Below are 15,484 nucleotides of genomic sequence, written 5' to 3' on the forward strand. Positions count from 1 at the left end.
CGCTTCGTGGCGGTTGTGTCTCGTGCGTGCGTGAATCAACCCTGTCACGGTGAGATGGGAAAAAGCCTCACCAACAGTAGTGTCATTGGAGAAATTCCCTGAATGACAGCAAGGAGATTAAAAAAAAAAAAAAAAAGAATTAAGTGGGTAATCCAATGCGGCGGCCACCTGGGTGGCAGGGGCCCCAGGCGGGTCCCGAACAGATGCGCGCGCAGGGAGCCGGGGAAGAGCAGTTCCCCGCCGCCGCCGCCGCCTGGACACTTGGAGACGTCGCGTCCGGCCGAGCCCGGGGACACCGGCGCCCTTCCTTCTCCGCAGCAAGCCTGACAGGTCGACCCTCTCTTTCCAAAGGGTTAACCCGCCTTCCCCGGTGCCCTTCCGTGACTCACTCCTTGCAAGTGTGAACGCCCCAGCGCGCGGTAGGTCCCGCGGCCCCCCTCCCCCTCCCCTTCCCCCTCCCCTCCCCCGCCGCGCGCCCCGCACCTACCTCGGCCACCTGCCCCGACGCCGCCGCCCCCCCGCGCGCCCCCGGGCCCCTCGCCGCGCGCCACGCACCCCGCCCCCACCTCGGCCGCGCGCCCCCAGACCGGCCGCCCCCCGCGCGCACCCCGCGCGCACCCCCCCGGCCCCTCGCCGCGTGCACCCGGGGGCGGCCCCGCAGCGCTCCCCCGCCCGCACCCTGCATCCTGCACCCACATCGGCCACCCGCCCCGACGCCGGCCGGCCGCCCCCCCACCCCACCCCCCCACCCCCGGCCCCCGGGAGAGCGCGCAGCCCGCGGCCACTGCAGGCGCGGCCCTAAAACAAAAGCGGCGCCCCGGGAGGGTGGCCCCGGCCTCACCCCCTCCCCGCCCGGCCGCCGCCGCAGCCGCCGCCCGCCCCCTCGGCCCCTGCTCCGTGTGCGCATGAGCAGAGGCGCCTCCCCCGGTTCCTCCCGAGGCGAAACTTTCTAATTCCCTTCTTTGGGCTCGGGCTGCCGGCGGCGGGGACGGCGCTCGCACGGCCGGTGAGGAGCACGGGGTGGCCGCGCGACCCCTCCGGGCCCCGGGCCCCGCTTCCGTGGGAGCGGCAGGACCTGGAGGGGCCCCTCTTCTCTCTCTGAACGTTTGCTCTTTTTCTGTTTCTTTCCCGCTGCGTCTCCTTCCACCCCTCCAGAGAGGACGAGCGGGGGACCCGGGGCGGCGGCGCGTGCTCCCCTCGCTCCGCGCGGCCGCGGCTGCAGGCGCTGCCATGGGGCCGCTCCAGGTGCTCGCTTTCAGTTTCGTAGGTAATCCCGCGGGCGGGGCGCGGCGCGGCGCGGGGGCCCGGACGGGAGGGCGACCCCCGAGGCCGCTGGCCCGGCTCCCGGCGGGCCCGGAGGGTCGGACAGGGGCTGGTGGCGGCGGAGGTCGGCGCGCGACGGTCGCCGCGGACCCGCGTCCCTGGGCTGCGCGCCCCCGGAGAGACCCGAGACCCCGGCGCGGCCCTCCCTGCGGGGCGCAGGCTTCCCGGGGCGGGGGGGGGGCTTGCCGCCGAGGGCTCCCCCGGAGCCCCGTTCCCAGCGAGGTGTTCGGGCTGAGCCTGCGCTCAGCCCCGGGAACAGATTGGGGCCATGTGGCTTCGATTAACCATCGCCGTTGGCCCCCGGATGGCGCCAGAAACAGCTGGACCGGGGGCTTCCCGGGAATGACGAAGCGTTGAAGCGGCTCCAAAGCCGCAGGGACTCGTCCACGCGCCCCTTGCAGGGGAAGCGGCGCCCCCCGCGGAGCGCCCGAGCCCCCAGAGCGTGCACCCCCGCACCCCCGCACCCGCGCGCGCACACGCGGTTTCGCACCGAAGATGCACAGGCTGCCGCGTGCACCGAGGCTCGTGCGCTCACCTCCGACCGCGCGCGCGTGGGTTTTTGGGCTCTCGCCTCCCTGCGCGCAGGTCCAGGCACAGGCGCATCGAGGCGGCTGGTCTGGACATCTGCCGTTTGCGGCTGGAGCTGCCCCCCGCCCCCCGGGGGGCAGATCTGGGTGGGCTTGGGTGTCCGTGGGTCACCCGGGAGTGCGGTCCGGGGCTGCTGGACAAGCGTGACATCGTGTCTCTCCCCGTCCCGGCCCCTCCCTCGCTCATCTTCCCCGTGTGCCTCTTTCCTGTGCGTTCTGCTTTCCAACGAACCTGCTCTGTTCCCACCCCTGCTTGTTCCTTTTGCTCGGGCTCGCTCCCTTCCTGTGCCCTCGCCCCCACCTGCCCCGTCGCCCGCCCCTTCCACAGCCCTGTGCGGAGCCCAGGTGCGCGCTCAAGAACCCGAATTCAGCTACGGCTGCGCGGAGGGCAGCTGCTACCCCGCCACGGGCGACCTTCTCATCGGCCGGGCACAGAGGCTCTCGGTGACCTCGACGTGCGGGCTGCACAAGCCTGAGCCCTACTGTATCGTCAGCCACCTCCAGGTGAGGGCGGAGACCCCAGCTCCAGGCTCTGCGCGCCTCCTCCTGCCGCGCGCGACCTAGGGGCCGGGCCCCGGGGACTCCACATCCTGCCCGCTAGCCAGAGAGGAAGCGCAGCCAGTCGGGGAGTCCCGGGATTAGACTGGTTGCTCACCCCCCCCCCTTTTTTTTTTCACCATCTCAGTTTGCACAGTTGTATCCGCCAAACATTTCCTGCCGCCTCCACCAAGGGTATAGTCAGTATGGAAAGGCCGGGCTGCAGGCAGACCTGGCCCCTGCCCAGAATCCTGACCCAGAGACTTCAAAAGTCCTGAGCATTCTTGGTTTTGTCTTTATTTTAAATCTGATCTTCTTGGAAATGTGCATAAAACATAGTTTATCCTCTTCTTTCTTACCCTGAGTGGTGATCTTGGGTTTTTCCTGTTTCCTTTGGATAAAGGGTAGGGCCGCGCAGAGACACCTTGCAAGGTCACTCCAATCACTGAACCTGATTTTCTCTCATGTGGTGCTGTTCCCCACCTGCCTCTATTAGATACTTTTTCAAAAATATCCTGGTTGCCATGGTACCCTGATAGAGGAGAACCAAAATGAAATTTCAGGGTGCCTCGATCATAGATTTCAAAGGTCACGTTTTTGCAAAGTCAAAACTAATTTTAAAAACAACAACAAAACAAAGGACCCAAAACAACTGCTTCGAATCAGAAGCTTTTTCCATGAAAATTTGTTTTTGTTTTTTTGTTTTGTTTTGTTTTGTTTTTTGTTAAAGTAGACCGGTATTTCTGGTCTCTAAAGCAAGCAAAAGGCAGCTAGTCTAACATGCAGGGCAAGTGCCAGAGCTGATCCCTCCAATTTTGGGCTCTCTACCTAGCTGTGTCCCTGTCCTTTGCGAGTGGGTCAGTGTTGTGTGGTTTGTACCACGGATGCCTTAAAACGGAGTCACTTTTACAAAGCAGAGACTGGAGACCTGATAAATTAAACCAAAGGAATGCGGTAAAGTGGATTCTGCTCATTTGCTTCCAGGTTTATACGGAGATGTCTAGACTGCTTCCTCCTGATTAGAAGGGTGGCTATAATTAAACTTTTTTTAAGTTCTGGTAATTGTTCTGGTATTAGTTTCCTTGACTACAAGTTAATGAAGGCAGTCGGCATTACCTTGTCTAATATTAGCATGTACATTTTACCTAAAATATTATGTTAACATTTACCTCAGAGGCGAGGATATCCTGTAAATGAATCACCAGATTCTGAAACCGGCTTTGACCAGAATGAGAATTTGCAGCGTTTGTCTTAAAAGCCAAGTAGAGGCAGACTCTCCGGTTGATGTGATTAGCCATGAAAGTGTGGAGTGCTCTTTACAGATATCAGAGCCTAAAGAAAGGGACTGGCTGTGCACTTCTCTCAAACATTTAATGGGTCTGAAAATCGAGGCAGGAATCTTAAGTATTTTGTCCAGGGTCTCATTGCATTCCTGACTTCTTTTTCTCTCTTTTTCTTAGTACATCTTGCTAGTCCCTAAATCCTTTTGGAAGGAAGAGGATAACCAATAGCTAAATAAATACAGACGTAGAAGTACAATCTGTTGTTAGCGTCCTTATCAGAATATCACCCCTGCTTAAATGTGAGATACCTGTGGCTCTCTGTAGATGCCATTCTGAGCTTTATTGAGGTCCCTGTTGACGCTCTTTGAATTGGTCTCAGTGCTTCCAATACAGCAAGACAGCCTGGTACCCACTTCTAAATATTCTGAGCAGTTTGTAGGTTTGCCTACAACAAGCTGCAGCCACAGATTCAGTGCTGGGGCAGAGCAGAAGCTGAGAAAACTGGTTCTGTATTTCCCAAAGCTTCTTAAATACATCTGCCTAATACTTGGCCTCTGCCTTATGTAGGTTTTAGATAATCAGGCCAAAGGAATTGTTCTTTTTTTCTTTCCTTTTCATTTTTCAGTTTGCTTTATGTCAGCAAAAACTCTCTAATACCTCTTCTGCATTTAACTTGAAGAGTAAGCTTCTCTAGCTTTTCGTGGAGAGGAAGGCTTATGCCCTGAAATTTCATTTCGATTAAATTAATAGCTTGTGGAAACAATGCCTGTTTTTACTTTTGACCTTGAATTTACAAGAGTGGAGGAGATTTTCAAAAGTCATTCATACGCCATAAGTTAAAAAGCTAAAGGCCTATTATATGTCACATAAGTAATTTTGGCACGTGGATTTTTCTTGAAGCAAGTACGTGTGATTCTTGTACTGTGGGCTTAATTTTGGGGGTGTGTGTGTATGTGTGTAAGAATGATTGCTTCCTAGACTCATGAAACTCACTTTTCTTCCAGGAGGACAAAAAATGCTTCATCTGCAATTCACAAGATCCTTATCACGAGACCCTCAATCCTGACAGTCATCTCATTGAAAATGTGGTCACTACATTTGCTCCAAACCGCCTTAAGATTTGGTGGCAATCTGAAAATGGTATGTGGTTGGTGTGGAAACAAGTTCCACGGAGTGTGATTGGTCACCTGGAAGGGGTTTACAGGTCCTGGGTATTGGTCATCTTGATGGGTTTCTCTGCCCTGTAATTATGGCCTTTGGCAGATTTACTGCCTGAAGCACTAACTTTTCTGGGGAAAATCTGATCTTTCTTCCTGCAACATGCACTCTCTATGAGAAAGCAGTCTTTCATGCTATACCAGAGGGGTATTTCGTAGTCCTCATCCCAGGGGAATCTGTGTGGGGGCAGGATATATCTGTTGGTTGTGTGAGAAGGCCTTGCATGGCCCTTAATCTTCCACAAAATAGAGCATCCTCCATTTTGATCGAACCCCTGAGGAAAGGACAGAACCAGCCCCTATCTTACCATCACCACCTTCTCCATCTAGAGAAAATTCAGTAATAGTACAATGAATCAGCACTAGATGTAATCTTTCAAAGACTCTGTCAACCTGGATATGACCCCAACTCAATTTTTCTAATGAGTATGTGAATCCAGCCCCCTTTCCCCTTCTTTGCTTTTGGGTTTGGGTTTAGGAGACTCTTCGAATGGGATGTTACTTCGCTGGGAAACTAAGCCCCAGGTAGTTTTGCAGTTGCTTCAAACTTGAATGCTGAACTTTGGGACATAAAGGTAGAGTTATTATGTCTCTTAAGTAGCAGTGGTACCATTAGACCCTCCAGAAAGTTATGAGAATTCTGGCCCTCCAAGAAGCGTACCTAGGCTTGGCCATCGAGAGCATGGACTCTGCTGGATCTCTCTACTCTGTGTGCCCTACCCCTGGGAAGCTTTCGGATGCTTGCTGTCGGTTAACGTTCTGTAAAGAGGAACCCCCTTAATAGGCTTCCTTGTCATTGACTATGAGGCTACACTTACTTTCTAGAAGACTGTTGGTTTCCGGGAAGGTTTGATTATTCATTGGTCAGCCTTGGCACTGCATTGGTTACCAGACTGAGACAGACTGCTCTTCAGAGCACATGTGTGGATTAGAGCGTTATCCATTCTTAGAGGAGGTTATCTGGGTTGATCGTTCAGTGTGAAAGAGAAGTTTCTGTAACTCTGCCCTTAAATCACAGAAGACTTCTGCAATAGCATAGAGCTTATTCCAAACAGCAAGAGCATGTCCTGACTGCCCGCATTCTTCCAGTGACGGGAAAAGACAATTAGAAGGACGCCTCAACCTTAGCATCAAGTTGATAGACAGGAAAACTGTTCATCACGTGCTGTACTTCCAGGGGAGGGATTTTCTTGGTCACATCAGGAGTTCATCAATTTCTGCAACTTTGAATTTGTGGAGCAAGAGAGGCCAAATGCCAGAAAGACGGATTTTCGAGTAGAGGGGCTTGTATTCTCTGTCACAGGAGATTAGAGGAGGTTCGGCTGAAGCCTGGTCTTCAGAAAATCAGACTGATTGTTCCTACCCTGTTCTTTATGGATGTGATTTTATCCATTTTCTGTGGATTTTGTCCAAGTTGAGATTTAGGTGGCGGCATTAAATTATTGGTGTTCAGTCAAAGAACCAGGCTTGGGGTGTAAATTTAGTTTTCACCTCCCCTTCCTGATGATCTCTCCCTAGGTCTGACACAAATCAAATACCCCGTGAAAGAATCCTCTTGTTTCTTTTCCCTGTGGACTTTTCTTCCCCTATTAAAAAAAACTGTAATGCGTTATCAGGTTATAAATCTAAAATGGAATGTGCTTTTGGGGCGCGCATTGCAGCGTATGTTCTTATGTTACAGAAAGGGTACCGGTCTTGTTTGTACTTTACATTATTCTGTTATCTTCATTTTGAACAAATATGGCAGGTTTTTTAAAAGCCTGGGAGAGAAGAGGACGCATAGTGACTGAGCTAACATTTCACTCCAAAATGTCCAGAGACAGGTTTTAATATGGCTCTTTTTAATAAGTAGATAAGGTTAGTTAGTGTGATTATAATGTTTTTCTTTAGCATTCCAACTAACTCATATCCGTTTCGGTGACCACCCCTCACCCCCTACAATTGGCTTGGCAGTTTTCCAGTGGGAGAGTTTATTTCAGAAGTCCTACTGGTTTCCTGAAAATACACCAGCCCCTGACATGATTCATTCTGACACATTCCTGTCATCCCGGCTTTAAGACTTCTTTTGCTCTAGAAGGTGGACCCCAAAAGCTCTCTCAAGCACAGGAAACATGCAAGAGGTCTCCATTAGCAAACTGGTAGGCTGGAGGGCCTGAGGTATTAGAGAGGAGGAGGTACTTTCAGTCTCTGGAATTCCAGTGGCCTTTTTAGTGTGTTAACGTGGGACTGACCGACCCTCAGGGCATGGTGCAAAGGCTCATTTGTTTGTTCAGGCTTCCCCCTGAAAGGGAAGATGTTAGTATTTGTTCTGGGCCAGTTTATTTATTTGGCCGATTCTTTGTCTCTGGCATTGTCTCTCCGTTGTGGTGATGCATCCAAAGGCTTCCCCATCAGGGATAGGTCTTTCTAAATGGCAGCATAACTAATATTCTTATTTATTTTCTTTGCGGCTGCATTTAAAAAAGGAATATCTGTGTTTTTCCTGGAGGAGGATCAGGTCCCCTGCTTTAGGTTGCAAGCTGAACCCCTACTGTGCACAGGAAGTGACCCCCCCCCCTTCTCCTTGGAGAGTCGCTTGGCTTGGAAGATTGGGAAGATGTTTTACTTTTTTCCTCAGCAAAAGCTGTCTTACTTGATAGTTACTAGAGGCATCCTGCGAGATGTCTTGTTCTGATGAGTAGATTCAATATGGCGATCTCTGGAATGACTTGGGGAAAACTGGAGAATCCTTCTGATCTTGTGCCTTACCACCCAAACCAAGTCTTCAGCTTCATATCCAGAGAGAATGCAAGGAGGATTTTAGGGAGGGGCATGAGGAGAATTTAAGAAAATCGTCCCAACTGTTCACAGATGGCCCTGTTTACCTTACCATTTCCTTTTTTATTTCTAAAAAATCTCCTGTAGGCGTGGAAAATGTAACTATCCAACTGGATTTGGAAGCAGAATTCCATTTTACTCATCTCATCATGACTTTCAAGGTAAGGAGCTCGTAGCTTTCTCTCAAATGACACGTTGAGAGCACGGCGTAATTCCCTTTTCCGTATGGATGTCTGTTGTGAGTCGGCCTAAATGGGAACTTAAATATTATTGTTGCCATAAATTGGGATAATTGAGCGGCTTTTTAAGATGGGCATGAATAACTATGTTTAACAAATACTCTATCTTCATGGCAAGAAGGAGAGAGAGCGCCTCTATTCTAAGGTAATTCAACTGTAAACTTTTAATTAGATCTCTTTTTATTTCCCCACGGAGAGAGGCAGCTTTGACTCTCTCCCAAACCACAATAAAACATCTGGAGAGTAAATCCCTGATCCCTTGTGTTGATGTTTTAATGCTGAGCTTGGTAACTGAAAAGGAAGTGTATTATCTTTCATTTGCAAAGGTTTGCAAAATTTGTGGGAACAGTTTTACCATTCCTTAAGAAATGTGTATGCCTTCTTAAATGTGGATTTTCTCATCCTTTTTCTTTTAGAGATGTAAAATGACTCCGAGGCTAGGGAATTTCTCTGTACAAAGTCCCTTTGTTTCTTCATAAGCAGCTGCCTGGAAATGACAGATTTCACATGGCTTAAAGTACATGTTGATGCACATAAAACCCATAATTTACCTATTGCTTCTCAGATTAAAATCACTTTGAGTAGTTTTTGGTTGGAGTAGGGGGCCTTATCTGTACCCTCTCAGATTAGGAAAAGGTGCCAGAGGTAGCTTTACCATGTGTGTGGGTAGCCATGGAAGTCCTACCGTGTCCTCTACCAAAGCCTGGAGGCCAGGGAGCATGGATGGGCACGGAAGTCGGAACATGACTAGGAGGGATGGCGGACTGCTGGTTCCCAGGCCTGAACCACTCATCCCCTGCCCATCCCCCCCCCCAGAGGTCCTGTTGCTGATGGAGAGGAAAGTGACACCTGATACTGGGGAAGGTGGGGAAGGGGGTGGGTGCAGGAGTGGGGGGTGCTTTCAGGAAGCAACTCAACACTGCCTCCTCCCTTCATTAACCCCTGAGCTTGGCCGTTAGAAGTAAAACTCAGCCATGCAGGAGGATGTTGCTTTCATGTTATGTGACACCTAAAAATACACAAAATTTATCGTCACTCGTGTTGATGGTCCTATCTTTTACTTCAGAAAGGGCATCTGTTGTTTGCATACATGGGTAGTTCTGAGTTTCTGTATATCCAGAGGTCCTTTGGGTACATAGTCTGTAGTTAAATAGTCATTCAAATGAGTACAATGGGCCAAAGATGAAACTGCGCACACAAGTGCAGAAGGTCAAACAGGAGGCGGTGAGACATGAGGAAATGGGTACGAGTTGCCAGACTGGAGCTGGTGAGAGAAAACTCATCCTTTGGATTCTAGCTCACGTGTGAAAAGTGACATCCAGGAGGTTGGACAGGCTTGGTTGGGTATGAGTCCCCATTCTGCCCCTTACTGGCCCGTGTGGCCAGAGCTTCCTCTTTGGAAGGAAGAACAGAAGAATAAGAACACCTCTACTCTAGGGTTGGGTGACCTGGGCCTCTGCTCCGGGAATAGGCGTAATCTTGCTACCTGGCACATGATGGGCATGCGATCATTTTTACATATGCTGATGCTTAGCAGATAGTGCTTACTCTACAAATATTTACTGAATGAGTAAGTGGATAAAGGAATTCAGCCGTCTTCTGTTTGTAAGAAACTGCCCTAGGTCCTATGGGAGATTTTAAAGATACCACCATTGCTTTTCTCCAAGACCTTCCCATCTACTAAAAGGGGGGAACGTAGACTTGCAAATAATTTCTGTCCTGGAGTGTGCTAAGTGCCCTAGCAGAAGTTCAGACAGTGTCCATTCTGGGCATGGAGGAGGGGGGTGATAAATCCTTGCCTGGGATAAAGGAGAAAGCTTCATGAGGAGAGGTCTGGAGCTGTACTTGACCCGGGCCAGGAGGGCTGAGCAGGATCTCAGTGGGAGGACGTGGAAGAAAAACCATTCTGCCAAGAGGACACCGTCTGAGAGCAAAGCCCTGGTGGTGGACATTTCACACAGGGTTTCTTAGGTGTAGATGTGCCTTGAGGCGGTGGGGGAGGGGAGTCAGATGACAGAAGGACTGGGCCTGCTGGCTAAGGGGTGTGAACTGTATAGGAAACAGGGAGCCATTGACAAGGAAATGAGACTGGATTTCAGGAAGGTGGCCGAGAAGGTGGGGGGTATAGCTCAGGGGTAGAGCATTTGACTGCAGATCAAGGAAGGTGGCCGAGAGGAAACAGAGGAGGGCCTGGGACCATGAGAACCGAGGCTCATGGGGAGGCCCCTGTTGATGTCTGTGTTGACGAGGGGCTCACCTAGGAGAGCACCTGCTATTCATGTGCAGCTGGGCCTGGCTCTCATGTAGGAAGGAGCCACCCCTGAAGCCAGTTCACCCTGGAAGTATCACCAGAAATGCTTTTTCAAATCACACACGATCCCCTTGCTACCATACTGTTACCCTCCACTTCCACGACTGCCTTGGAGATTCCTCACCCACTTTCCTGGGAGTCCTCAGTTGGACCATTTGGAATCAAAGATTCAGCCACAAATCAGAGAAGGATAAGAAGCAGAACAATAGACGGGAGGGCAAGGAATGGGATGAAGCAAAGGTCTCTTGGATGTCCAAGCTGTGGAAGCAGGAGCCTGCTGATAGAGCGACAGGAGCCAGGGCAGGAGCAGGTGGTGGTGAAGAACACACGCTGGCCATGGAGGTAGCTGCTGGCTTAGGTGGATTGGGTTTTCGTGCACCAGTGAAACCTATGAAATATCTACACGCTGTTTCCAAAATCGTGGCTCTTTTCATTGAGTATAAATTCAGAGGTAGCAGGTTGATGTGTAAGCGAAGAGGGTGAAGGGCCTCCACTCTGAACAGACCAGTGTTGCCCTGGGTTCCAGCAGCTTGCTAACTCCACAAGAAATTGGATAACTCATCAGTGGCCCTTTGGGACTCAGAAGTTTCCAGAAGGGAGGGAGAAGGAGGCACAGCCAGCACTTGCTGTAAGGCTTTTCCTCTGCTCACTTCTGATACAGAGACATCAGGCTGGGCTGTCCCCAGATGTCACCACCCAAGAGGCAGGTCTGATGGCTGAGTTAATTATTGGTTTTTTTCCCCCCTTACTTAAAAACCCTTCATCTCATACTCTCAAGTTTAATCAACTATCATTTTCTTATATTCTGGAATAGGTAAAAATGAAAAAACCCAAGCAAGTAGTAAGTCAAAGAATCTGAAAATGTGACGTTCCGTTTTCTTACCCTTGTCTCCTTTTATCCATGAAAAGGGCCATCAAGATTATTAAGGAAGGCAGAAGGAGGCCTGGGAATGTACCAGTCTCACCATTAACTCTCAAATTTAGGGATCCCTGGGTGGCGCAGCGGTTTGGCGCCTGCCTTTGGCCCAGGGCGCGATCCTGGAGACCCGGGATCGAATCCCACATCGGGCTTCCGGTGCATGGAGCCTGCTTCTCCCTCTGCCTGTGTCTCTGCCTCTCTCTCTCTCTGTGACTATCATAAATAAATAAAAATTAAAAAAAAAAAAAAAGATTTAAAAAAAAAAAAAAAACTCTCAAATTTAGAGTGTTTCTTCCAAGCATTGGTTTTAATTCAGAAGCAAGGGTCTGTTGGGGTTCTGTTTGCTGGGCCGGCCCAACCGCCCTCTGTACCCCCTGCATTGGAACATGCCTTCCACTGCCCAGACTTTCCTTGGCTTGGAGATGGCAGTCTTTCTTTTCTCTTCTCTTGGTCTTCCCTTGGACATGTCCATATCCTAATTGCTGCTGCTTATAAGGATGCCAGTGACAAGGGATTAGGGCCCACTGTAAGACGTCATTCTGCTTTAATTACCTATTTAAAGACCCTATCTCCAAATACAGTCACATTCTGAGGGGCTGGGGATTAGGTCTTCAACATAAGAATTTGGGGAGGACACCATTCGGCCATAACAGGAGGTTAAGAGATGATGTAATGAAGGTTCCTGGCTCCACTCTCTTTCCTTCTTTGGCTAGCCCCGTGTTGATGCATTTTCTGGAGCGATGACTTTGACTCTTTAATCTTGCCCTTCACTTTTCGGTGGAGGGGGGAATCAAATCTTTGGGGGTTTCAAATATTGCACGCCAACAGTGATTCCCAAATCCGTGGTTCAAGCTCTGTTCATGCAGCTGGATGCCAGACCAGCTTCCAGTTGTCCAGTAGGCGTCCCCTTGTGGATGTCTCACTTGTAACCAGTCCAAAACCAGATGGCTTCCTTCTCTTCTGTGGCTTTGCTGTTAGCAGTACAGTCGCCCCCCGCCACTGTCCAAGCTCAGGTGCCCATGTTTCTCTCCTTCTCTCCCTTTCCACTGAAACCTGATTGATCAGCAGGTACAACTCAATATATTTTACTAAGTCCCCTAAATTTTCGGAGCAGCCTGTTGCATCCTTTTCTCTCTGTCCATGCTGTAATGCTGGAGTTAAGACCTTCCTCTTTTTTCTTCTCACTTGGTTTCCTTGTCTCTTGGTTTTTTTTTTTTTTTTTTTTTTTTTTTTGGTCTCTTTGGTTTTTTTATTGTTTTTCCATGTCTGAGAACCATGCTGAAATTACAGTCTGATCATTTCATTCTGTTCACTTAATCTTTCAGTGTTTCCCTTTCATGGCCGAAAAAATAAAGGAAACCACTTCGCATGGCCAACCAATTCCTTCCTCCCCTCGCCAACCTCTTCTGCCACCTGTAGCCACCTCTACCCACTGCCCGGAAGACACCTACCCTTTTAGGGTCCACTTTGATGCCTGAAATGCTCTGGAGCATTCCCTAGCTTTTGTGTGTATGTGGTAAAATAGCCATAATACAAAATTTGCCATTTTAACCATTTTCAAGTATACAGTGCAGTAGCATTAGGTGTCTTTGCAGTGTTATGTAACCATCACTACTATGTATTTCTAGAACTTTTTCATCACCCCAAATCCAAACTCTACCCATTAAGCAATAACTCCCCATGGCCCCCTTCCCCTAGCCCCTGGAAACCCCTCATTTACTTTGTCTCTGTGTACTTGCCTATTCGAGACGTTTCCTTTATAAGTGGAATCACATCATATCTACCCTTTTGTGTCTACCTTCTTTCACTTAGTAGAATGGTTTCAGGGTTTATCCATGATGTAGGAAGTATCGAATTTTTTTTTTTATGGCTGAAGAATACTCTTTTGGATGTATATGCTGTGTTTGGTTTATCCATTCATCTCTGATGGGTACTTGGGTTGTTTCTGCCTCTTGGCCATTGTGAACTGCCGCTGTGAACATTCATGTACGAGCATCTGTCTAAGTCTCTGTTTCAGTTCTTTGGGGACTGGAATAGCGAGTTTGTTACTCCTTCCTCGAAGCACACTGCAAGAGACCCTACTATGGGGTTTTGTATCATAAATGATTTATACCTATGTGCTTCATTGGGCCATCTGTGGCCTGCAGACCACTGCCCGATACTGAGCAACAGTCATTGCACATCTGTTGAATGATTACATGAATAAATGAAGAACAAGCCCGCAGCCTAATGGGTGCCAACTGCCTATACCAAAGAGTTTTTGCTATTCAGTCCCACTTATAATCAGCTCCTAAAGAGAAACAGCTTACTCATCTCTGTTAGGGTGGGAGAAAGTGCAACATTTCGAGGCTAAACACTTGCCTGCAAGAGGAGGCTCCATGGAACAGCCTGAAGTATTCGAAATCTAGCCACAACCCAAAATACCAACCACATGCAGTCAGGGTTTGTGGCACACAGTTGAGTGATATGTTCATCTGACATTAAAAAAAAAAAAAAAAAAAAAAAACCAGATTACCAAAAAAAAAAACATGAAATGAGCCTTTTCTAACCCACCTTTAGACATTCCGGCCTGCCGCTATGCTGATAGAACGATCGTCTGACTTTGGGAAAACCTGGGGCGTGTACAGATATTTTGCCTATGACTGCGAGAGCTCGTTTCCAGGCATTTCCACTGGCCCCATGAAGAAAGTGGATGATATAATCTGTGATTCTCGCTATTCCGACATTGAACCCTCAACGGAGGGAGAGGTTTGTTTGCTTTTTTTGTTTTACATTCTACTTACAAATCCTTTTTGATCATTGCAAAAATACCCATTACTCTTATATCTATTTTTAGGTGATATTTCGTGCTTTAGATCCTGCTTTCAGAATAGAAGATCCTTATAGTCCAAGGATACAGAGTAAGCTTGTTTTCGAATAAAAGCTTTGATGGAAAACAGCAATCATGGAAGAACTCTTACCCAGAGCACTGTTACCCTGAATCTAAATATTCAGTGCTAAATCCACCCTCTTTATTTATCTCCACAATACCCAATCATAGGCTCCTAAAATTGGCAGGAATCAAAGTCCTTGCTGATGGGGAACACGTTTTGATTAGAGTAAAAGATTTATGTCATAAGTATTCAAACAATTATGCTGGTCATAATACCATATTTATTTTATTTTTCAGTATAATATATGTAAAATATATGTTAAATAATGTAATATATGTAAGTTATATAAACATTTTATATTTCAAATTATATATATTTCTTATAAATACATTATATTTATATATATGTAAATTAGGGTATAGATTAAACTGTTGTAACAAAATGTCCCCCAAAATACGGTGGCTCAAATAAAATAGGAGTTTCTCTCTCTCTTATGAAATCATCAAGAGGGCTTTCCAGAGAAGAAGGGTAGCTCAATTGCTACAAGTAAGCTTACTGGATAAAATAAAGGATGATGCCCAGTTAAATTTGAATTGAAGATAAACAGCAAGTTATTTTTTTTTAGCATGACTAGATCCCATGTAATATTTGTGACTAGTACAAGGATATCCCACGCAACATTTGTGGTTGGTGTGACTATGCCCCGTGTAATGTTTGAGACAGACTTCACTGAAAAAATATTGTTTACCTGAAATTCAAATTTAACTGAGCAGCTTATATTTTTACTGCTATATCTGGCAACCCTAGCAGTTAGGCCACCCACTACAGACAGACTTCTGTCTTGTAGTCTTCGTTATCTACATGGTTGGAGCTGGATCGGCACTACCATGCTGTTGTCTTAACCTATGGGAATGGGAGGAAGAAGAGGGCAAATAACATAGAAGCCGTACATCACCTCTGTTCATATCCTGTTGGCCAAAATTAGTTCATGGCCAACCTCAGGACACACTGGGAAACCTCTCTAACTAGGTGGCCACGTGCCTTCTCACACTCTTGCCTAGGACTCTTCTTGTCAAAGGAAGAAAAGAAGAAAGAGTACGGGAAGTAGGCAGGAATCAAAAGTGTCAGCCATGCTCAATATACTCAGTAAGGTGAGGGTAGTATTTCCATTTAATAGATGAGTAAACTGAGGCTCAGAGAGTTGGAATAGTGTATGTAAGGTGACAGATCCTGAACCCATGTTATGATTCTAAATTTAGGGCTCTTTCCAACATGTGACAACCATGCTTCTATTATTACAAAATTACAGTTTGATCATCTTGGGAGGCAAATTATGCACTAATTGAAAGACTGGGATTTAGAGTCCGACAGACCTGGG

General features: G+C 48.3%; 1 protein-coding gene across 1 annotated transcript in view; it reads left to right on the forward strand.

Moving 5' to 3' along the window:
- Positions 1-891: 891 nt before the first annotated feature.
- LAMB1 (laminin subunit beta 1) overlaps positions 892-15,484 on the forward strand; it is a 69,952-nt gene continuing 55,359 nt past the window's right edge. Inside the window, exons 1-7 of the mRNA XM_055301044.1 lie at positions 892-1,006; positions 1,156-1,267; positions 2,239-2,414; positions 4,735-4,870; positions 7,852-7,925; positions 13,793-13,981; positions 14,070-14,133. Coding sequence (XP_055157019.1) covers positions 1,231-1,267; positions 2,239-2,414; positions 4,735-4,870; positions 7,852-7,925; positions 13,793-13,981; positions 14,070-14,133 — 676 coding nt within the window. The 5' untranslated portion in view covers positions 892-1,006; positions 1,156-1,230. The remainder of the gene's footprint in view (positions 1,007-1,155; positions 1,268-2,238; positions 2,415-4,734; positions 4,871-7,851; positions 7,926-13,792; positions 13,982-14,069; positions 14,134-15,484) is intronic.

The sequence above is a fragment of the Nyctereutes procyonoides genome, unplaced genomic scaffold (assembly GCF_905146905.1).
Source record: "Nyctereutes procyonoides isolate TBG_1078 unplaced genomic scaffold, NYPRO_anot_genome, whole genome shotgun sequence".
Taxonomy (NCBI): Eukaryota; Metazoa; Chordata; class Mammalia; order Carnivora; family Canidae; genus Nyctereutes; species Nyctereutes procyonoides.